The sequence below is a fragment of the Anabas testudineus genome, chromosome 22, assembly GCF_900324465.2.
Source record: "Anabas testudineus chromosome 22, fAnaTes1.2, whole genome shotgun sequence".
Classification (NCBI taxonomy): domain Eukaryota; kingdom Metazoa; phylum Chordata; class Actinopteri; order Anabantiformes; family Anabantidae; genus Anabas; species Anabas testudineus.
The window spans coordinates 5,019,868-5,045,264 of NC_046630.1; the positions used below are offsets into that span (position 1 = coordinate 5,019,868).

Genomic DNA, 25,397 nt, shown 5'->3' on the forward strand with positions numbered 1-25,397 from the left:
GCAGTCGGGACGAGCGGGACGACGACTGTCCTCCGAAACTTCTTGACGTCTTTCCAAACTGGATTGGTTTAATTTTCTAACAGCACACACGGTTGGATTAAAAAAACCCCTTTTTTTAAAGGAATACGCCGTTTTTTCCTCCTGAAAAGGTGAGTTTCGCTGCTGCTCGGATGCTTTAAATTCCTCAATCCGCGTTTATCACCGGGAATTTTAACGGTTACTTCTTGTGACGTCATGTCAGCAAATCGAAGTAAACGCTGCTCGTTTCAACCTTCGTGTTGTTTTTTAATATAATATAATATGTTTAAAATCATACATTAAAATTAGATCTGTTTTCATAATTTGCCTTTTTTTTGTTTGTTTGTTTGTTTTACCACTTTAAAGCTCTTACGCAGTAAGTTGTGTTGGTTCTTGCTTCTCTAGTGGTGATGCTGAAAGGATATTTTAGGAGGAGTGTTGCTCTGATTTATTATTATTATTTATATATTTTGAAGTTTTAAAACTACAGACTACAAACTGCGGATTCATGACATTAAATATTTACTTACTTTTCTACCGTATCCTTTCCATACTAACTTGGCTAACCGGGAGCTAGACCTCAATAGATAAACGTAACGTTAGCTAGCTACATGTCTTGGTTATCTGCTGTATTGTAACATGAAACGATGAATTCTTTGGTAAAACCCAGTCAGCCAGAATTCCTCAAGTGTTATTGTTGTGTAATTACCATGCCAATGCCCCTACACATCTACACTATGTCACGTACAACATTACTGCAAAGTAACAAGTGTTTATGGCTGTTACGAAATGATGTACAGCTCATGCTAATTAAAGTGATTTTCTTAGCACCCAGGAAAGCCAAACACTGCCTCTCCGTTTAATTTTACATGAGAGGGAACAACAGATGAATTGTAACTCTCACGCTTCCGTGCAAACTGTGTTTAGATTCTCATCTTTGCTAATTTAACTTTAAATTATCTTTATCCCTGATCCATCCCCACAGAGTCAAAGCCCAGGGCCAGAAGGTGAGCACTCCCTGGGGCTAGTTTGAGCTTGATGTTTTGCTCAAGGGTACTTAAGTAAAGTACTTAAGTAGATTCACTGCCAGTTGAAATACTGTTTTGTTGTTGATTTTTTTTTTATTAATCTGTCAGGTGTCCTTTGCCAAGTTATAATGAGGCCTTCTGCACATGCCACTTGCACAAGAGTTATGACATTTCGAACTTTACAACAATCAGATTATGCTGCTCTCGACACCACACACTAGTCTTCCACTACAGGATTAGTCGATAATCGACTCAAGTTCGTTTTCCCCTTAGTGCGTTCGTTTGTCCGGTAACACGTAATCGCACCGAGTGCCCTAAAAACAACCGCACGAGACCAAACGAGTGTCTCGTCGATACAGCGAACTCTGGTGCCTACCCCTGGTGAGAACGCTACGAACCAAAACGGACCAACGCATGAATCTCGATTTGAGACTTGGGTAGTGTTAGTTCCAATTATTCGTTGTCCAACAACTGCTGTCTGATTATTGGGACAAGTAGACGTGAGGAGGTGAAGGTCTCACAGACAAGTCTGATGACTCTCAAGCGATGTACGAATAACATAATGCACGGATGATCGATCGCATAATAGTTAAATAATCCCCTACTGTCCACAACGTACATAGAACACACTTATCTCTCGTTATTACTTTTTATTCCGCGGCTAACAATTGACCAAAAGAAGAGAGGACCCACGTAGTTGACGTACTTTCTGTCGTTGGATTTTATCAGTGTGAATGAAACCGCCGAAGAGAAATGAACAAAGTACAAGTACACTGATTCGGACCAAGCAACGATTAAGGGGAAACCCCTGGAAGGATTGTTAGCACTTGAAACTCATCCAGTACACATGGCAGGCTAATCAGATACCTTGTGTGGCCTATTCGTCAGCATGCAGTATATGACCTGCCGTCCTAGCGTCTGCTCCAACTGTGTGGGAAAATAGAAGAAAAACAACTCCTGTTTTTGTGATCATGTCATGATCTTGGCTTCTTGGTGTAGCAGAGAGCAAAGTGAATGGGAGAGAGTAATAGTGCAGGTGCTGTCTGCACAGGAAGAGCCCTGAATGAGTCGGAAACAAAAAAGGAAATGTCCCATGACTCATTCAGATGAATCTGTGTAGGAATGTATGATGGGATGTCCCAAATGCTAACTTCACTAATCACTTTCCATGAGTAACATAAATGTTTTACTGTACCATCCTGGAGTCTTTTTGTCTTAAGTTTCCTGTGCTGTCATGTAGAAACTACACATTACATTTGACCCCTGCTTGATATATATACACTTTAGTGAATGCTGGATCTGTTGTTTCCCAGAATTGATCAGTGATTTCCTCAGTTTTAAACTAAGCACCAAAAGCTAAATTCTTAGCCTCAGGGCTTCTCTGATGTCAAAACTCTGCTATGATTATAAAAATGTCTGAGCTGAAAAGAACGTGTCTCTGCTGCTATACATATGTAACTGAAGACAACCTGCTACACATTTTACATAATTATCCCCTCACAATGCAAATTCGCCCGGGGAATCCTGACACACGCTAGGAAAGGGTTTTTATTGCCTTTCAAAAGCTTGTTTATAAAATTCTCTCTATTCAATATATCACCCAATCTGATTTCAGCCTTGTTGCTAGAAGATAAGGTGTAACAGGAACCGCGCGCTAAGTCTCAGGACAATGTAGCTGAAGAATAAGGGTGCCACATGTGCCCAAGAAGGGATGAGATTACAGTTTTTGCCATAAAGAAGTAGAAATTCAATCTCTTAACATCCTGTTGAGTATTATCACCAATCTGTCGAAGGTATAGGGGTGCATATGCAGTCGCATATCCTTCTCAGTGTAAGTTATGCAGGTGCTCTGGGCTCTCCACTGTTTTCATTTTGTGTCATCTAGTGTAAGGAGTTGCTTTTGGATGCATACTTGTATCTCAAGAAGTTCAACTTTTTTCATGTTTTTTGAATGTATGGATTTCCAAACTGACCATATAATATTCAGAGTTAATCTGATTCTGCTCTACAGAAGACAGCACAAACTCAGATTCTTTAGAATTTAACTACTAACATAAGAGTTGCTTGTCTTTTCTGCAAACGCTGGGATGTTGAATGACTTATTACATTCTTGTCCCTATCACACCAAAAGGGACAGAAGAAAGAAATGGGTCAGTTCTTCCCCCACTTGACTCTTTTTTCCTTGAATTGTGTTTTTTCCTCTGCTTGCTTGACCACTTTAGTGAAGCTTGTGTCCATTCAAGGAAGTGGACCAGAGAGTTTTGACTTCCAGCAGCCCCTGAAGATATTATCGGGTTATCTGAAACTCTACTCACTACACACGATTCTTAGTGTTTTCTATAGGATATTTTGTCGATTTTGTTAGAAATGGTAGCAGGTATATGTGTCACTGATACCTAAGTTCAGTCTTGGGTCAGTGAAATAAGATACCAGAGTTAAGGAGTGGATCTTAGAAGTATATTTTTAACCCAGTTTTATAGTTGTAATTACAATTTCGGTTCCAAATTATGGACTGACAACTCTTTTCTTTGTCTTTCAATTGAGGTAATTTTCAGGTTTTACTTCATAGCTGAAGGAAATACTGGCACACCACCAAGTGACTGGTAGAAATGAATTCATACAGATGAATATTGTATAGACACTGCTTAATTTCAAGTATCTGCAGGTAGATACTTTTCTGTATAAAAATCTGCAGATTACTTTTACAGTTTAAATGTTTTTTATTAGAAAAAGAACATACTTAGCCTACATTTCAACGTTATGACTCTCCTCAGGTGTGACAGTGTAAACAATAGAGGAGACAATCCTGTTGCAAAAGCAGGACAGGAAACAGACCCGATCACCTGCAACAACTGTTTTTATTCAGTCAAGACAGAAAATCTGTGCCTGAAACATAACAGCAGGGTTTTAGGTTTGTTATAATTGCAGCTCATTTTTTTTAAAATCCTCCCCTTTAAGGCTGCTTGCTCTATTTTAAGCATTTGTAATGGTCGGGTTGACGTCTCCGCGGTGTGTTGCAGTGCGATTGCTAGTTTTGTGGGGTTACTCATGCACAGTTCAAGCCTGAATGCTGGGCGGGGAGGGAAGGGAGCAACTGCTGACTCTGTTCTAACATGTCTGGCAGTGTCGGCAGTTTGAGAAGTTTGTAAGTGTATGTGTGTGTGTTCTTACTCCTTGCACAGAGCCACATGGAAGCCAGATGTTGTGAAGGTTGAAGTTATTTTTCCGTACAGGTAACTGAGCTCAAGTTCTTCCTAACTTCAGATAATTTTAAACTTTGTGCTTGTCGCTCTATTACTTTTTGTTCCTCTTGACAAAGAGAAGCTAACTATAGTTAGAGGATGCGATAACTTTAACTGAGTTGAGTATTTTTTAATAGATTTCATTGCTGTGATTTTCCTTACATAGTCCAAAAATAAATTTTTGAATATCATATATAAAATTTTGTTGCTGGAAAGAAATGGATACAATTCAACTGCAGTAGCACAGGGCAGAATGTCGACAGTGTGTATAGCATGCACACACTGGACATATGTGGTGGTTTGTTTTAAAAAAGGGCAAGTGTTTCAGCCAATTTAAGTAATAAGTTTTGCGAGACATATTCTTTGAAGACATTGCACACAATTATCCAAACGGCAGCCTCTACTCACAGCTTAACAATCCCTCCGGCCAGCACTGAACACAAAGCCTTCGCAAAGAATGAGCAATGACACATCTTTCTGTATCACATTGCTTTGTGCTGATAACTGGTGACACAAGTCTTGAACTGTTAGCCAATAAATAGCTTAACCAGTACACTGAGAATCTGGTGTGTAGGCACTTGCAAGGCTTTACTAGCGGCTGTCAGTGGGTAAGGCTTTTGCTGTCACTTAAATATTTATGTCTCCACTAAGAAGTAAAGTGATTCATCAAGTAGGCTGGCACACATTTTATGAATCCGAAGAGATCTCTGGACAAATGATGCAAAAATCATCTTTCAAATTCCCTTCCAGAGAGATAACCTGTCCAGTGAATTGAATAGTTTAGCTTGAGGCCATCCACCGCACATTCCTCGCCACAACAACATGACAGGACCATGCTTTGTACAGGCCTGACCTGCAGCTGCTAATGAGCATGACTTTTGATCAAGAAGAACACAGAGGCATCTACTTTTAGATGTATGAACAAGCATATAGGCTGTACTTTGTGTAACATAATATGTTTACTGGAGCAGGATCTGTCTCTGTTGTGGATAATTACAATAATTCACCTCCCACATTTCATGAACTTGTAATAAGATGTTTAAATCTGGTTTAGGCTCCCAGACATTTATTTGACTCAAAGCCAGAGATGGATTGTTTACTCTCCCAGGCTGGGTAAAACAGACAAGAAATTCTGACAACATCCAAATCTGCTAGATGATCTTGTGGACAGGGGATCGTGGGAATCAAATAGTGCCTTCCCTTTGTCTGAGATTAAACAAAAGCTAAAAAGACATATAAAGGTCATCCAGGTATTTAGGCTGTAACAGCTAAACATGCTCTATTAATATCAGCAACTGTCTCACTTTATTTGTTTGTATAATCTACAGCATGCAGACAGCATTGAAATACTAATATATAAAAGAAACATTATGAGGATGTTTCTGGTACATAACGACAGCCACTTCCCGACATCATGCCAAGCCAGCCAGAGTCTAAAATAGATGTTTAGATGATCCAGAATGAGTGGTTTTGGTGGTAAAGCATGTTGACTGCTAGCGTGATTTTTCCTGTTTATTTTTTAACACTTGACTCCTCCTTTTCGTGTATCGTTAGGTTAAACAAGGAAGAGGTTGGAAGTCTCACTGTGAAGGCTAATGTCATCTTGTGACCAGTGTGATTTAGAGCTACTCATCAGCTAAATAAACAAATCTTCTGGCAGCACATCCAGACAAAAAATGTCCAGTTTCAACTCTATTTATAAAAATTGTGCCCTTTGAGAGGAAACCATTTAAATACTTCCGCAGGGCATCTGAAGCCCATGAAAGAGGCTTTCTTCAATATGGTTGGTTGCATAAAATTAGCATTTGCCTTGTCTTTTGACTGTGTAGACCCAGCCCAAAGTTTTTTTTAGTTCCAGGAAGAATTCAATTTTAAGGAAGAAAAACACCAATGAGATAACAATACTGCAGTAGAACCATGACTATTGATGAAGCTAATTAATGTTTTCATTTTAACTTAATTTATTTATTGCCTTTATTAATTGAACTTTGTATGTGTCAGAAAGCAAAGAAATATATCAGTCACTGCACGAGCTGTAGTGTCAGTACAGTACAGTATCCACAACAGAACATGTTGAAGTAATGTTTGGTGTTTCTACTTAAAAACTGAACAACAAAACAATTCAACAGTTTTAGTTAACAATCATCAAAATAGTTCTGTTTATTTGCTAATCAATTAAGGATGCCAGCTCTAACTAATAATTAGAGCTAACAATAATTTATTAAGTTCCTATGGTGCCCAGAAATTTGGCTTGTCTATGTCCTTATGTGATTTGGCTTCTACCAGTGTGTCAGAAAAGTGAACAGACTGTTTAGCTCCGGGTCAGAGACTACAGGTCATGTGTCTGGTGCTGCAGGTTGTGGGATGCTGTCAAAGGATGTGGGCACTTGGAGTTGATGGTGGTGCGGCTTGTTGTGTGCATCAGGAATCAAAGGCCGCCATTGTTGGAATGAGAAGCAGATGTTAGTGAGGAATTCTCCTGACTGCAGCAGTTTTTTTTTTTTTCTTTTTTCATGCCTGAGCTTTGAGCACTGCCTCGCTCCATCTCCCTCCCTCCTGCTCCCTCTCTCTCTCTGCTGTGCATATTCACCCTCTTCTTCTGTCCTTTTTATTTTGCTTTGACACTTTCTATACCTTGAAGCTATTCTTAAATCAGCGTGGTGACAGCCTCCTTCAGCAGGTCTGTTCCTCCATATTCAAGCAGAAGTTTTTCTGAGTCAGACAGTCTTTCACCCTCCAGACAGTTGGACTTAAAGACTCTCCACCCCTCCCTCAGTAAATGGGGGAAAGAATGAGAAAGAGAGAGGTATGCTGGTGTCAGAGTCTTTCTGTATCCCAATGTGGGATTTGGTGTCATGCCTGACTCTAAGGTTTGCCACGTTGACAGAATCTCTGTTTCAGGCTGAAAGGCAGGAGGAAGCTCAGTTGGCTGCTCTTTGTGTGTGTGTTGCTTTAGATGGACTTTAGTGTTGCATCACATGTTGCATGGCAGTGAAAGGGTGATGGAAAGCTGCAGTAATTTCATTATCCAGCACTTTGTTCTCTCACAGAGTGTTCCTGGTACAGAGAGTATAAGAGAATCCACCCTTTAATTTCACGGTGGACATATCCTCTGTGGTCATGTCTCATGTGTGGACCAGACATGACACCATAGACCTTTAAACCCATCAATAATGACTATACTCAGTTTCTGTAGGACTAAATTTCCCTAATGTCTAGGCCTCTGCTGTCACTGTTTGCATTCAACAGTGTAATAAACATGGGTGAAAATAGGATATCCGTTTTTCTCCAGTAAAAACATAACTAATATATAATGTGTAATCACACAATCTTTTGCACAGATTTCAAACCACAAAGTGTATGAAAGAATTAATACAATACAGCTCAACTCTAAATAAAAACCTGCATTTTAGGTATCTCCAGTGTCAATCTAGCTTTATTCTGGACATTGTGTTATGGTGGCTTATTACTGGTGTACTGTCTTGGATATTCCACCCATCTGGCAAACAAAACATTTCAAAGTTTCTCTGCAAACCTTGTATCCATCCTTGGTTTCTGGCATCACTCTCACTCTCTGGAGAGAAGCCAAGTGATGCATGGACGTGATCCAGTTAGAGGGATCTCACTTCTAATTAACCTTGCTGCCATCACACAGCTCAGCTGTTCTGTAGTAGCACCTCACCTATGGTCACATCAGGAGAGCAGGAACATGCCCAGTGTGTGTGTGTGTGTGTGTGTGTGTGTACGTGTGTGTGCAATGTTTATGGATGCATTTCATGTACACGTGTTTGTTTTTTTGTCGGCATGTACAGTTTATATGTATATACAGGGTTGGTGTGCAGTGCAGTCATGATGTGTTTAGTCAAGGTCAGCAGCAGAGCAGGGAACTGTCCCAGTTGTTGCTCATCAGCAGACTTTGCTGAGCTGCTGGTTTCCTGCCAGGATGCTCATCCAATGACCAGCTTTAATAAGAAATGATGCTATTTGTCAACAGTGTGTGTATTTGTGGCCCACAATGCTCTCTGTCAGTACAGCAACCAAGCTGTGTTATATGTGGACAACTGGCATGTTGAGTGGGCATACTCAACTTGAAAAGCACTTTCTGTACAGTTTAAGCTGCTGTTTACTCATATCAGTCTAGTCAGTAATTTCTTTGTTATTTTCACTGCTACTAGCATTGCTAAAGTTACAATTTTGTCATTACTCAGACAAACTGTTTACTATGGGTTTACTCATGCAGAACTAACATTATATGACTTAAATCCAGATTTTTAAGATGTCAAAATGTTAGGGGAGAGTTTAGACTGCAGTGAAACCTAATATTTGTTTATGGTACACATTTCCACAACGTAAGGAATCCTCCTCAACTTTTCCATGTTGTAAAATACCTTTAATTTTCTGATTACATCTTTTTAAATGCTAATTGTTTTTCACTTTGTAATGCGACCCTGCCCATTATCCACCTTCCCTGTTTGTAATGACAACGTGGCTGTAAGGTGAGGGACTTTAAACAGGAAGAAGTGATCATTTGGACTGATTGTCCTTCAAAAATCTTTTGTTTGGTCTGAGAATTTTCACACCCTGTAAAGTTCTCACACATGCAAAGCCACATTTCATGCTGTGAGCTACTTGCAGCTCTCCTAATGGTAATGTTTTGCAGAGAACAAAGTCATTATAACACATTTTAATTACTGAAAAGGTAATTAAAACAAAGCAATTTGTTAAAAAAAAAAAATCTAAATAAAAAGTAGACACATTTTACATAATTCTGTTTCCCCTGTCTGTATCCTCCTACTTCTATTCAAAGAAGTCGAATAAGACTGCAGCATAGCAGATAATGCAGTTGACAGCAAGTCAAATGATCTGAATTAATGCCAAAAGCAAAATGTGGAACTGTTCAGAAAATCAGACACCCAGTCAGCATCTAAACCCTTGTGCATACGTTTTTTAACAGCTGTTCCAGTCAAGCATGGTAAGATGTTGCTTTGTTGCTACTGTGTTGAATTTCTGGTTTGTTAAAAATGCCCAGAAGTTAAAGTTTTGCTGTGTTTTAAGTGAGAAAGTGATAGAAATCTTTTTCAACTGTGAGTCACTCTGTGTATGTGTTTCCTTCATTCCATCATTACATTGCATCGGTTCCTCTCCAGACAGATGTTCCTTTGGAGTCACTGACATTCCCCTATACTGATGTCATATTCATGCATGTAAACAGGAACTAGGGTTAATTTTAATGTCCATTACAGAGCCTCTGCCTCTACCTCTGCACTGTGGACCAGGCCTTTATAATCCATACCTTTGCTTCCAGCATAATGCACTAACATTCTAGCATAATTTCTCATCCTTTGTCCCCTCTGTTGTGTTCCCACAGTGGCAGACTTCATCTTGGGTCCCCATGCCCTGCCTTGTGAGTGCTACTTGGCCCACTGAGCCCAAATGTGCTGGTGAGTCTGTTCTGGGCTCCAGCTGAAGCAGGAATAGAGAGACTGTGTGGTGTGGCGGTGCCTGCGGGGGTGGAGGCAGGTCGTCAGAGGGCCGAAAGCCCCGATAACAGGGGCCTATCCTGTCCCATCCACACGAAGATGAACAAACTGAACTTCCACAACAACAAAACCATGCAGGACCGCCGCTCAGTCTGTGTCTTTCTGCCCAATGATGACACTCTCAATATTATAGTCAATGTAAGTAGACATAATAATTACAATGACATACATTATTGATCCCCTTGGGGACGTTGTTGCTTGAAAAGCTGCAGTAGATAACAGCATTACTGTGGGGTGTCGGCGTCTTGTCCAAGCACACCTCGACATATAGCTGAGGAACCAGGAATCAAACCAGTAAAACTGGGGTTTATAGACAACTGCTCTACCAACTGAGCTAACAGCCGCCACCTATACACTCTTTTTTCTATAGCAGAGCATTCCATAGCAGGCATTAACACATAACGAGGAACAGCATAACATCCCATAACATTCAGAGGAGGTCTGACTTAATGCAACTGTTTGTTGTAGGGGATAGTGATTAGTTTCTTACAGACACTACTCACGCCTCGCATGTTGTACAATAAATATAAAGACAGAAATTAGAAGCAAAAATCACCTCCCACCCAAAGTTTAGTTTTAGTTTTGTACTTTGTCAGGAATGTAAATAAACGTGTTCAACTATTCCTTTAAGTGCATAGACTGTGGTGGGGGGTAATTTTATAATGGGTTTTGGTTTCTTGGCAGCTCTCAGCTGCTACTTAGAAAACACTGTTTTTATGGTGCAGAGGCCTCAGGAATTTAATCTTTACATTAACAACCATTTTATAAACAACACTTTATATATATTTTTCTGTTGTTGCCAGTCAAACACAAGATTCCTACTTCGATCAGGTCACAGAGAGTGAAATATGCACACACTGTGCTGTTAACTGTTTACAACAACATGGGATGAATACCAGACATGGTATCAGTGGTATAAATAACGTATGATTGATCTTCCTCCTCATTCTTCTTTATCTCCTCCTCAGGTGAAGAGTTTGTGCCAGGAACTGTTGATCCAGGTGTGTGACCTCCTCAGACTGAAGGACTGTCACCTGTTTGGACTTAGCGTGATTCAGAGTAAGACTTCTCAGACCAATGCTTTCTGTCATTGATTGTGCAGTTCTTTGTATTTTTTTCGGGGTGTTTCTCCACTGCACATCTCTACATCTAAACTAGTGGAGACTTATCTTATATATAAAATATTTAAGCTTTCAGTGTAATGAATCCATTCATAAGGAGTAGCAGAGCCACATAAAACAGTGTAGTACCAGGCAATTACTATCCACACACCAGTTACATATAGCTGAAAAGAGGAATCTGTCCTAAACAAAGCATCTCTCACCTATCTGTCATGATGGTCTTCCAGGAACTAGGGCCTCCTCGTCCTGACTCTCCCATTGTGCAGCAAGGCTAAAGTTGTTTTTACTGTGACAAGGCTCGGCAAGGGTCGCACAGACAGAATGAGTCATAGTGTCTGTCCCATGGCCAAGCAGACAGAGGGTGACAGTTGTAGGCAACTGCAAAGGGCGAATAAATTGCAGACAGTGTTTTCATGCAGCTGCTGTCCAGATGAGCCAATGGCGGCTCAGCAGGTCAGTTGAGCAGGAGCCAAGGGGTCTGATTGTGGGACATTCCTAAAGTGCTTGTCTGAATAGCGTGAAATCTCCACAGCAAACAGAGGCCACCCACTCTCTTTGGGTCACCCACAGTCACCTTAACCACCGTCCACAGATATGTGGTCAAATAGTACAAATGCAAGAAAGTACTCATTGGCCCTTTTTAAACATAGATGTTTGTATGCTGCAGCTAAGCTGACCCTACTTTATGATACCTGTCAAAAGTCAGTAGAATGCCACCCCAGTGACGTTTTTACAGAGCCTCTAGGGCCCCGATTTTAGAGAAGTGACTTTTAATGTTGTGTCCAGCATGTCAAATGACATGAACATCAGAAATACAATGCACACTGATGTTGCTTTCAAGACTGTCACAGCAGATGAACTGATGGGCTTTTGCCGACATGAGTTGAACTCAAGCCAACGTTCGCAAAAGGCCACTAAGCTATGATGCACAGAATTTTGTGTAAAAAAAGGCTATTATCTCAATTTAATAAACCCGCTGAGGGCTGCTATTACCATCACTGCTTTAAATGGAAGCAGAACTGAAATATATATATTTTTTTAATAAACATAATCTGTAACTATTTTAAAAGTAGAGTAATTGTTTGAGTCATTGTTTCATAAAGCTCAACAGGCTGCCACTTGTACTCGCATTATAAATGTGAATATTTTGTGTTTTTCTTAGGCCCCTATAATAATAAAGTGAAAGCCATTTGATTGTGGACTTTTGGTCGGACATTTCAAGATGTCATCTTGGATTCCTGAAACTTGTTTTATCATGAAATCGTTGTTAGTCATAGCTATCAAACAGTGTTGGGATTGTTTTATTGCTTTTCTCCATCACCACAGCACATTTTCCCCCAATCGTCTTGTATTTCTCCACATTACTGTTAGATACAGACATCAACTACGTAGTTTAGGTCTCATCTTCTCACTCTTCACATAGTCTGTCAGGAATAGACCACAAAAATTAAGTTTAAGGGTCAGTTCATACTTTCCCACATGCTCCTTGTCCACTTACATGTCTAACAATGTACAACCACAAAAATACTTTTTAATGAAAACTTTTCACTGGGATATCATTTCTGGAAATAAACATGCCTTTTGAGTTTAAAAAAGTATTTTTTGGATTCTTTACACACCACAAACCGAAACCCATTTACCTCATTTATAATATGATGGCGACATAAGTCTCAGCTGCGGAAATTTTAAATCAACACCAAATAAAACCACACGTTTCTGAGAAAATGATTTAAATTTAACAAGGTGAAAACAAGGCATTTACATGGACCTGCATATCAGGGTGATGTGTTACTGTTCAGAATGGGAGCAAGAGCCATTTAAACACTCTCACATTCTAATTATCTAGTCTTCATGATGGTTTCCAGATTTTATAAATCTAAAAAATATGCATGGACTTCTGTCAGAGAGGCTCGGCTCCTGCTCTTCATTTGCTTTGGCTTTTCAGGAGGTTTTCATTGTCTAAAAACTCAAGAGCAGTCAGATCAGCAGGCCTGCAGGAGCAGATTAACACAAGACAGAGTGGGGTGAAGAAACACGAAGGAAGCTCTGAATACAAAGGGAAGTGCAGAGCCTGTCTGACGTGATTGCCCTGAGGTGGTCTTTCAACAGTACTCATTCAGGGCAGACTTCTCTGAGCACACACAAGCATGAAGGCACCTGCACAATCAATTATGCACACACAAACACAGGATGACACAGAGAAGAAGTGTCTACACTAAACCTGTCTCTCCTCCTCTGACAGATAATGAACACATCTACATGGAGCTAGATCAGAAACTATCCAAATACTGCCCCAAAGAATGGAAGAGAGAAGCAAGCAAGGTAAGAAATGATGTGCAGGGAATATTGGTTTTGTAGTTTATAGTGAGTACAGATAATAAAGGCCCCCCTATCATTTCTATTCTTTTGACCTCATATACAACAGTAGATTACAGGTGTATTTGTTTCTTTGTGTGTATGCTAGAAAAATTATGTGTTAGTCATCTTCAGAGGTACTGGAAGACATATTTTTAAACTATGGTAAGAGTGCTAGCCAGGCTAGTGTTTCCATCTTGTTTGTCAGTGCTAAGCTCAGATAAGCCATTCCTTATTCCAGTTTGATAATCATCATCAGGTATGCTTCTAAGCAAATACATGTACTGTGTTTGCCAAATTTTTTGACCCTTTATTTAATCCCTCATAGTGGAAATGATTTTTCTGTTGAATCAGAACATTTCAATACGGTATATTCATTTAGTTGTTTTGTATTATCGTGTACTATAAACATTTGACACCTGACCAAACATTGCTTGTATTGTATGACGATGTAGCTGGTGTGAAATTCTGCCTCTTGTTGACAATAATGAAACTTTTCCACTTGTGTTTTCCAGGGCATCGATCAGTTCGGCCCTCCAATGATCATTCACTTCAGAGCTCAGTATTACGTTGAGAATGGGAGATTGATCAGGTGAATAATAATAAATCAACTTTAATAATAAATGACTATACAAAGGACCAGGCAACCAATAAGCCAGTTCTTTCTGCTTTCTGTCTGCCTTGCAGTGATCGAGCAGCCAGGTACTACTACTACTGGCACTTAAGGAAACAGGTGCTGCTCTCCCAGTGTATCCAAAGAGAGGAGGCCTACTTCCTACTAGCAGCCTTTGCCCTGCAGGCTGACCTCGGGAATTTCAAACGTAACAAGCACTTTGGAAAGTACTTTGAACCTGAAGCCTACTTCCCCCCATGGGTAAGTATATTTAAGACATGCTGTATGTGGTCTGAACCCTCATATGTCAAACTTTTTAGAAAAAAAGAAGTAATTTAAGATCACCACATACTCTCACCAAATCATATCTGACTTTTGCACATGCACCCATTACCATTTTGCATTAATATTACAAACACAATTTGATATATCTATATCTGTATCTCTCTAGCTTGCAACTCCTCAAGCTAGAGAGGCAGCAGCAAGCTCTATTTTGGCATTTTTCCTTAAAAATGTATTCATGCAAATGATTTACTAAAGTTTATGTTGATTAGTTCAGTTCTATTTTAAAAAAGGCATACTAAATCTAGAAATGTAAATGTGAATTCCTACTGCCATGAAAAGAAAAATATATATATAAATACATACATGTTTTAACTGGCTGCTATTGGAAGACTGCTGCTTACACAAGATACATATGAACTATGTGAGTAATACAGTAAACACATTGATTCATTAAACCTTCTAGATTCCTCTGTGGTAAGACTGTCTGATATTTCAGTGAGTCACAGTGACTGAAATAGGTCTGAACTGAAAAAGAGCAAAGACAGGTTGTCACTGAGTGAGAAGCTGAATTGTACAGTAAAGGTGTATTTTAGACTGTCAGGCATGGTCCAGTGTTCTTCTCCCTGCAGTATTTACAGTACAGTAAGGGAATCTGTAGCCACCTAGCATTAATCATATTGACCGAACACTTAGTGACAGCTCCACATCTAAGCATGTGGGATAATGAGAACTGGGACACATGTTTATTTTTGTCTCTGGAAGTGGCACAAACACACACTGATTTTTTTTTTAATCTTGAGAAATGCTCTGGCTGACATGACTTTTCTGGCCACTCTGCCGTCCTGCTCCCCGCTCCACCACCACTTCTCTGGCTATGACAGCCACTCCCGTCTGATTGCCCTTCACTTCCTGTGATTAGCCTCCTGCCACCTTATCGCCACTTGAAACCAGCAGTGACAGGAAATTGTTTGATGATGAGCGCTGCTCTACAGTAAATCTTGCACAGATTTAGGTTCTTAGGAAGCTTACTTACAAAGTCTTCAAGTGCAAAACTTAGTGAGTGTGCTTCCATTTCCTGCTTTTCGCTCTCGCTCAGTCTCACCACGATGACATCTGTATTCCCTGTGGCAGTCATCTTCCTTACCACGACTAGTAACTTTTGGTGCCAATGTACTGTGATGAGTCCAACCTAAGGACAGCTGAGCTTGATGTGTTTGTCTCTCCCTGCTCAGGTGATAGCCAAACGCGGCCGTGAGTACATCCTGAGACATATCCCGAACATGCACAAAGACCAGTTTGCTCTTACAGCTTCAGAGGCGCACCTCAAATACATTAAGGAGTGTGCTCAGCTTGATGACGTCACTGTCCACTACTACAGACTCTACAAGGTGAGAATACTAAGTATAACTGTGTTCAACAGAGATTGTATGATTGTGTACATGCAGACACCATTACAAGTGCACAAAGTCCATTGTTTTGCCAGTTAACATTTCAGGTTTGATTGAGCTCCACCTACTCTTATCTTTTTAACAGGACAAGAGGGAAGTAGAAGCATCTCTTACATTGGGGCTGACTTTACGTGGAATTCAAATATTTCAGGTAAAATCTGATACAGATTTTAATATTTTCCCTTAAATTCTTTGAAACATTTGTTGTGTCCACTCACTAGGTTACTTGTAGAAACCATGCTGTTAAGAAACCTAGTTACTGGAATTCCATGTAAACAGTAATCTTCAGAGCATGTCTCCAAGATTTTAAGAAGACACTGTTTCCTGACTTTTTTTTACATCACTGAGAGAGAAATACAGGCAGACACAGTGCTTCTTTTTACTGTTTAAACTCTGAATAAAAACAAAATACATGGGAAAAGAGACTTCTTCTAGGCCATTTGGTGCTGATTTCAGTTTTGGTCACACATTGGACAGACCTGATTTAAAAACGAGGAGGCACCACTAAGTATAATGATCTCTCCTTTCATTGACCTTCTTCACTCTGCGAAAGATATCAGCATGAAGAGCATCTGCCGCCTCTGTCCTGCACATTCTCTCTCATAAAAAGCTAATTACATTTCAGAGAAATCATCATTATCTACGACAAATCTACTTGGGGAAATCAGTTTTCTCTAATTCCCTACTCCGACTCTGGAAATCAGGTTGCTCTTTAGCATGACAGTTAAAAAATTGTGAAAGCTGGATGTAACTTCATTAAGTGCATATAGGCACACTGACTGATTCTTGATTAGATGTTGCTCTCTATACCTAATTTCTGAGATTAATGTTTAATAAAATACTTTTCAAGTCAAATTACTTTTGCTAAATATTGAGTCCCAAAGCAATGTTCAGGCAGTTTGTTGATTGATTATTGACTTGATGTGTCTGTGCTTCTCTGTTGCAGAATGTTGGCTCTGTGAGGCAGCTGTTGTATGACTTCCCCTGGACCAATGTGGGGAAACTGGTATTTGTGGTGAGTCAGATCCACCATCAGATTTTTTTATTTCTCCTCTCAGTGGAACATTTTTCATAGGTACCACTTCTTTTCTAGTCATTTCAGTGATGATGCAACCCAAGCATCCCCAGGCTTAAGGCAATGTTTGCAAAAGCCTAACTCCTGCTCCACATCGTGGAAATTTTTACACAAGGCTTCTTTTCTCCACGCTGCTGTTTTATCTTAGCCCTGCAAGTCCTCTGGAACTAATCAGGGATTTTAAAAGATTTTCCTTGCCTGTGCACACACACACACACACACACATATACACTGTATATCATATAAATATTTTTGTGAAATCAGCAGCAGTATTTTCCTTCATATGATATACATGCTTCTTGATTAGTCTATTTTATTAATTATAACTGTTGCCTCTATGTCCTTTAAAGGAGATCCCGTAAAATGTCTCATCTTTGCTCTGAGTCAGCTTGTCGTTAAGCTGAGCACCTCAGTCAGTTAATTTGCTTCTATAGGGTTTCTGCTATCGCAGGAAGGCTTACAGTATATCTGCTTCACCCTGACAGCTTCATGTGTTCTGCCAGTTGGCAATTAATCACAGCTATTGCACAAAAACAAGGTCTATGTGTCTCTAATTTTTGCCACTTCTTCATTGTTATACAACGACTGTACAGGCAGGGTTCATGACCGTAAGGCTCCTCAAACATTAGCTTTATTGTCCCAGAAAGTTGAGGGTTTTAATCCAACAATAGGTTTTGTCTTGTGCTAATTTTGGAACAAACAGCCATCGCATCTGCCACACAGTTCATAGTAAAGATATCCTGTTTTCCTCGTTCTTGTTTTTTCGGTGGTTTCCTCACGTCTCCTGTCTGCAGCGTCGTGAGAGTGAGCTGGCGGTGGCATGGCTGTGGTTTCACTGTGGATGCGAAGGGCCTCTCGTGGCCCTGTCCCACCCTTCTCCTGAATAACAGGCTTTCTCCTCCACTCCACCCATAAGTCACATCATCCAACACCACTGCCACCACTGCTGCAGCTATGGCTGACCGAGCCAGAGAGCCGAGCAGGGCGGAGGGACTTGTGGGTCAATAAACACCAGATGTTGCAATGGTTTCGGGGGGATTTTGGATTAGGGTGTTTTGGCTGGAATGACTGTATGTCCTTTTTCGTATCAAAGGGCAAAGTCACTAGTTTACAGCAGTGTTAGGACAGGGTGGGATTCAATGTTTTTGATACAGTAAGACCAAACAAAGTTACATTTATGGTTTTCATGAGCCTCTGAGAGCATAATCTGATCCATCTGAAGGCTAAAATGAAGTCATCTCCCTTTGTCCTCTGTTCTGTGGAGTTGAATGTGAAGCCAACCTCTGACTCGCCAGTACTTTGGTTGATGATGGTGTTGTTGAGGGATTGTTGGATAAAACCTCCAGTTGGTGTTGCCGGGAGTTTTCGATGTGTGTGGCCTGTTTAGTCTTTCTGACAGGAGATGAAAGTTGTCCAGTTGTCCTGTGCAGATAGTTTAGATGGATTGACTGTGTGTCCTGTACAACACAAGAAGGTGTATGAAAACATTGGGTTTAATTACCTTGACTGATGGATTTGGTCTGACGTGATAAATCCATCTTTTAGTTTTCACTTCTTAAATAATCTACATTTCCTGATCGTAATTGCAGCCTTGGATGTTGACGTAAAGTTGTACAAAACTGGTGATTATAATAATTGCGATATGACACGAACGTGGCAGTAACCCACAGTTAACTGACTAACTTGCTCAAAGTATGATGGGAACTGTAGCGTTAATGTAACCTATAAATAAAAACAGTAAAAACCAAGAAAGAAAAAATTATAAATTGGGATGTGATGCAGCTGCTGGACTCACTCCGTTTGGCTCATACACACCTGTCTGCTGCCCAGTATGACATTAGTGTTTTACTAGTGGTCAGAAGGAACTGCAGAGGGGTAGTTTGGGGTTAAAGACAAATAGTCATCATGAGGGATGGAAGCGAATTTCTCCTTCATTTTCCCACCAAGAGTTTTCCTTTCAGTCCACGTTTTTGAACAGGAAATCTTTAAGCCTTCAGGATACATACGCCCCCCCCCCCCCCCCCTCCCCGAAAAAAAAAAACATTGCTTAAATCACTGGCACTGTCAAAGAACTTTCAGTTTTTGTGAGCTAATTTCTCAACAGCAGAAAGCTTAATATATATATATATAATGTGCCATATCTATGTACAAGCTTTAAACCAAATTGGATTTAGTTGGTTTCTTTAAGATGTCTGGATAAATACAGTAAAAGTTCAGTTCTGTGGTTAGAAATGTGCAGGTCTTTGCTTTTTCACAAGGGTTTAAACCCACCGGTTGCCTTTAAAAGTCAGAACCCTTGCAGAATGTTTATAGGTCTGTATTGAAAACAACCTCACTGACACTAAAGACAGCTGTTATTGTGTCAAACCTCTGCCAAAAGCCAAGGGAGAAAGGATAAACCCTCCATTTTAGTTTTTCCATCCATTCCGCCAACATGTCCTCTCCCTGGAAAATCATCAAAACTGCTCAAAATGTCTTTGTTTCAGTCCGTTTGAACAAATAAAGAACAGATCCATTAACTGATTGTTGCATTGTGTTTGGCCTCAAAATAGTTTTCAAGAACAGAGTTGGGCCTCTTCTGAGGTTTGTCTTGGGCCTTTCTGGTACTTAGTCAAAGTTTCATATCCACAAGATTTTTTTATTAACTGCTTTAAATCATAGCGTTCTGTAATCAGCATTAATGTGCTGTTCTTTTCCTTTTTCTTCTTTTAATCTCACAGGGGAAGAAGTTTGAAATTCTTCCTGATGGTCTGCCCTCAGCCCGTAAACTCATCTACTACACAGGTTGTCCAATGCGCTCTCGCCACCTCCTGCAGCTGCTTAGCAATAGCCACCGGCTCTATATGAACCTGCAGCCAGTTCTCAAACAAGTCCGTCGGCTGGAGGAAAACGAAGGTAACTTCAAGCAATTTTGTTGGGTTCTTTTCATTTCTTGTCTTGACTTAAGTCTTGCTCCAACACGCATTACACAATAACACAGTAACATAAAAGTTGTACACTTCAGCGATGGTTAATTTGGCAACAGCAGATAAATACTGCAACTCCGTGAGGGACAAGTAACTTCTTGGAGTCTTTGTTGTTGACTGACAGCTGCTTAGATTCAAGAAATAAGCCAATATAACTCTGAAAAACTTTAATTTGTGTTTTACACTTGTGTTTGTACAGATTACAAACAAATTATATGTAATATATCAATGGGTTAGTTTTAGAGCTTGGCTGTTGTCCCATTTGTCTGCTGATTTTCTCATCTATGTACTATAAAGTTTTACTTGTGTGTAATATATTTTAAAATTTGCCTCTTTGCTGCTTTCAGAGAAGAAGCAGTACAGAGAGTCTTACATCAGCGATGCTCTTGAACTGGACATAGATCATCTGGACAAGCATTCACGGGCTAGTGGCAGTAGTGCAGGGAGCGTTTCTCATCACAAACGTCTGTCTCGCCACTCCACAACAAGCCACGGCAGCTCACACACCTCCGGCATTGAGACAGACAGCTTCAGGGCCTTGGGTCAAACGCCGCACAGGCCTCTGCGAACCTGCAGCTCATCTACAACAAGCCATGGGAGCTCACACACCTCGGGTATCGAGAGCAGCGGCAAGGAGCGCATATTAGATGAAGACGGTAAGAGTGAAGTCTGATGATGTCAACACAAAAATGTCACAAATATTCTGATTACCATTTAATTGTCAGTAAAAAAAAAACTTATTTACTGACAAAAAAAACTTTTGTTAGAGACTATATTGTAATAATTTTGCAGAGATTGAGATGCTGGTGGATGACCCCAAAGACTACGAAGAGCTACATGAGATGGCTCTGGACCAGGAGCTGTGTATCCACATCACTGAGGACATGCTGACTATGTCTCCTGACCAGACGAACGGATACTCAGGTACAGACAGTTCATCAATGTCACCGCTCAATTTTAGCATAGTTACATTTTAGGGTTTTAGTTGCCACTAAAATTAATCCAGAACAAGAGTGAAAGATACAGTGCACAAAGAGCTCATGTAACAAGCATAAACAATGCATCAGGGAAAGCAATAAAACAAAACAATGCTTAACATTTGCCACCAGGCTGGTCCACAAAGAGTAAGAGTGAAGATGTCACATAGTGTATTTAAAACTTTTGCATGTGTTTTTCCCAGGACTGATTGTGAAAGATGTCAGCTCTTCCACCTCCAGCTCTTCTGAGACCGTCGTCAAGATGAGAGGACAGAGCATCGAGTCTCTGCCACAGGTAATTGAAATTTACCACATGGATTTCACAGCACTGTTTGTACTGCTGTTAAAATATCGAGACCACATAAAGTAACCATGTGTGAATGTATCACACTCGTTATGGGAGTAATGTGTAAGAGAAGAGGCAGAAAACCATGATTCTTCAGCCACAGTCATGTTTTCAGTGGACCACTGAATTGACTACAGCTACATCTTTGAAGCTCTGTAATGTATATTGTAAAAGATTCTGGCGAATCTTCAGCACCTATTGATGTTGATGTTGTCATTCGTGGTGCTACCTTTTTTGTACTCTTATTTTTACTCCACCGAACTTTCTGGAAAACCTTCCACATTGTCACTACTTTATTGCAGATATATAAGAACACGTTTATCACAGTCACAAACTATTGTGAGTCTATATAAAAGTAAATTAGAGCATTTTACAGTGAAGTAACTGGGTATAAGAACTTCTCATTTTCCAGATTCCTCACGTAATATAATACTGTTTGATTTGTTGCTTCCCACTTTCAGACATCTGCATGCAGAAAGGCTCAGTCTTCGACTGACCGGCACAGCCAGTCGCTGGACGACATCCGGCTCTACCAGAAAGACTGCCTGCAGTGGGCTGAGCTCTGCCAGGACACCGCCCACAGCTACACGTTTGGCTGTGCTCAGGAGCTGAGCGACGGCGGTGGCTACCAGGGCCTGGGCGATCAGCGAGCCAGCATGCTCAGTGAGCAGCACCCCTTTCCCATCAAGAGAACCAACAAGTACTTTTCCCTGGACCTCACCAGCGACGAGGTCCCAGAGTTTGTTGTGTGATGGAGGCAAAAACAAAGCAATGTCAGGCTGACCTTTTCATTCCTCTGTGTCAGATGTGAGGATGTTTCAGCCCTCAGGGAACAAGGCAAGAGAGGAGTGTTGGAAAAGTAGTTTATATTATTGGCAGGAAACAGAAGAAATGAGTAAACTGGCAACAAGTTGGCTGTCCCTTCAGTTACCACTCTCAACATATTAAACACAATAATGGAACAAACATGGAGGATTCTGGCTGAAATGGAAATTTAAAGAATGAACACTGGCATTAGGATCACCTGTGTCTTTAAAATGTTTCCAGGGCTGCTCCCCTGGGTAAAAGGAAACAAAAAGGGATTGTGTCATCTTCTTTAAAAAACAGTTTTATCCACATATGCCTCCTTCAAACAGTTTTTAAGAGCCACATGTTGTGTTTGCCTGCTTTATGGAGTGGTAAAAAGACTGAGGAGAATATCACAGAGTTTCTGTGGAGGATACAAAGGACAAAATCACTCTGAGCTACGAACCAAAGACAAGAAATGGAAAAAAAAATGAAACCATCTGTGCAGCCGTGACAAAAACATTTCAGTTATGATGGAATGAAAAATGCACGAATATTCTTATAGAGAGAGAGCAGCAATGGCTCCTTCTGCGGCACTCCATTTTACCTCAACAGGAAGTGCAGCGTGCCAACTCCCCGCTCTCAAACTGAACTCTTAATCACACGATCACACACCCGACGTGCCTTCATCACACTATGCAGGTGTCCAACCCTCGCCTTGACAATCACACACCCACAGCTTAGTCATTATTCAAAAGGTCCAAGCCATGAGAATTCAAAGCTCTACTTTATGTTTAAACTTTGCAGACTCGTTAGTAGATCCAGATAGTTTTGCATATCCTTAAATAACAAAAACTTCTGATTCGAAACTATTTCATGTCCTGTGAAATCCGACCAAGTCTCCATGGAGGAATGAGGTCGAGTAAGTTCCAGCATGTCCTGACTAGCAGTGAATCTGTGGCCACAAACGCTTCTCTGTAATCTAAACTCGAAATGGAGCCCAGGGTTGGCCGTCGGCCAAAACAAACCGCATATTTTGATGCATATATGTGTGTCTTCTTTTCATTCTTCAGTTTCATCTGTGATTTTAACCCACGGTTTGTTACAATTTTTACTTCTCATTTTCTCATTTGGCCTGAAATCTCTTCACGAGTCGTGTTTTTTTATGAATTTTCCAGACTAGTATATGCCGAACAGCTGATTCTGTGTGTGCTGATGTCAGTCAGTATTACGATCAATTGTGTGTGACAGTATTAAGGATGTGATCTTGGCTCAGAACAAGAAAGACTGGTTTTATCATTTTTATCTCTCAGTTAAGATTCAAGAGAACCAAAATTTGTGGTAGCTGACAAGATGTTTTATGAGCATAAATCAAACTTTTATTTAGAAAAACTACATTTTACAGTCATTTTTAAGATAATTTAAAGCAGTTGTACCCTAATTTGAATGAGGTGGAAAACACTTTACCATCACCTTTATCATGACCACTGACTTGCCACTTATGTTTGTTCAATGGTTGAAATGATCTTTTAAATTAAGAGGTGCCAATTTAAAAAGATAGGATGTTAAAGGGATAGCTTGTCATTTTGGGAAATTTTTATTTTCTTGCTGAGAGTTGAAGGAGAACACTGGACAAAACACTGGAAAAAAAGAAGAGAAAATAAAAATCTAGCTAGAACAACTCTAAAGGTCACAAATTACCATGTTACATTTCATTTATTTAATCTGTATTCAAACCAAAGTGGGAAGAAGAGAATTTGACATTTCTTATGTTTGGGGCCATTATTTCTTCTAGCAAAATAGATAGTTCAACACATAACTCATATAAAACAAAACATTTTGTGCTGTTTATAGTTTTACATTTTGTTTATAGGACAAACAAGATTTAACATGTTAATTATCGAGCTTTGCAGATACTGGTATTGGACACAGCCGGGCTGTTTGCCCGTGTCCAGGCTTTATGCTAAGCTTCATAGTTAGCATAGAAGAGCAAGGATGGTATCAATTTTCTCATCCAACTCTCAGCAAGAAAGTTACTAAGCTTTATTTTCCAAAACGTTTCTAATGTTTTGTGTTCAAATAAAGACAACAAATGATGTGATATACATACAGCAGAAATGCATCGACTTTTTCTACTTGCCAACTGTGCAGCTGTGTCAAACTGTATGATGGGTAATTATGTCTCTGTTGAGCAAATGAGTTGAGTTTTAATTAACCCCGTGTTTAACAAACATCTTGTTCATAACCTGGCAATAAATCTGCATCTGAACAACGTTTTTTAACAAATACATTTATATATTACATAACAAACACATTTGATTCTGCTATGTAACTGAAATAACTATATTTCTTACAGTTAAATTTACAGTTTTAAACTTATAATTATTTCTATTCATTAATGGAAATGTCAAATGTCATATTTTGATGGACAAAGATGTCTCTTATATTAAAATAATGTGTGTTAAGGTACATAGCCATACAGTCATAACCATGTCCTTAAAGTCTTCATAACTTGTTATATCTTCCATTTCTGACTTTATTATATGGTCATACTTACACTTTGTAAGGGTCTGTATGTCTGTGTCCATAATCCTTTCTGTGAAAGGATCTCCCTTCTGGAAAAAAATTAAAGATGTTTCCTAATTTTATTTTATTTTTTTCACCCTGTAGTTAAAAAAACAAAACAAGGTTTGTTATTATGAAGTCTGGTCTGTGCCTTCTTGGTACTAACGCCCTCAATATTCAATAAAAAAGGTACATTTATCTACCAAAGTTTTGCTGTTCCTGGTTATTTCAGGGTTTGAACAAGTTGCAATTTATATGATTTTTAAGATTATACAGAGAAAGTAATTTCACAAAGAGGTAAAATAAAAAAGGAAACATGGATATAATTTATGCAAACATAGTAAAACTACAAATAAAATATAATAAACGTGGTAACCAGATAGAAACTATTTCTAATGGCCATTTTAAAAGTAGCACAGACCCAACATGTTTCTTTAGTTTTTGCTGCCCTCTGGTGTAACACACTCACATGTGAATAGGATTTAAATCTGAAGATGGCAGCATTGTCCCACACATGAGACACCAGCAGTGCCGCTCTTGATCTCCTAGACCTGGTGCTACCTGTCCACTTAAAATTTTATGATCAAACACAAACAAATTCAGAATAGCATTAGCTTGTAGGATCAAAAACAAGGCCAAATAACAAGCGAGGAATCTGTCTTCAGTGGTTGGTATCTCTCAAGGACAGTACAGAACAATCAGGAAACCGCACTGACATCAATAGAATACAGGCTGAGAACACATGGAGGCCACAGGAGATCCTTTCTACCTGTGGCCATCAAGCTTTACAATTCCTCCAACCTCAGTAAGGGGAGGGGAGACTGACCATTTCTTGTCATATATCTGTTGTCATTCCACCCTGGATCTTAATTATTGACCTATTTTCATCCATCTTACATATTCTGTGTTTATACTGACTTTTCTGTATTGATGTTATTCTGTGTTTGGGTTGGTGTGGATTCTTTTTAGTTGAGGTTCATTTTCTTTCTGTCTCAGTTGAGAGCTACTGTAACAAGGCAAAACTATTTCCCT

At 39.8% G+C, this 25,397-nt stretch overlaps 1 protein-coding gene across 2 annotated transcripts; it reads left to right on the plus strand.

Annotated features, from left to right (window-relative positions):
• On the plus strand, positions 1-24,572 carry frmd6 (FERM domain containing 6). 2 transcript variants are annotated; one of them, XM_026339423.2, is made up of 14 exons: positions 1-149; positions 9,657-9,966; positions 10,797-10,887; positions 13,192-13,271; positions 13,820-13,896; positions 13,992-14,178; positions 15,435-15,590; positions 15,736-15,801; positions 16,597-16,665; positions 19,446-19,620; positions 20,039-20,347; positions 20,484-20,615; positions 20,872-20,963; positions 21,476-24,572. In XM_026339423.2, exons 2-14 carry the CDS (start codon positions 9,868-9,870, stop codon positions 21,764-21,766), a joined length of 1,824 nt encoding a protein of 607 aa, XP_026195208.1. In that variant the 5' UTR covers positions 1-149; positions 9,657-9,867; the 3' UTR covers positions 21,767-24,572. The 2 variants fall into 2 exon arrangements, with proteins under 2 accessions (XP_026195208.1, XP_026195209.1); XM_026339424.1 differs by lacking the exon at positions 1-149 and adding an exon at positions 4,257-4,279 and having other exon boundaries at positions 21,476-21,766.
• Positions 24,573-25,397: the final 825 nt, after the last annotated feature.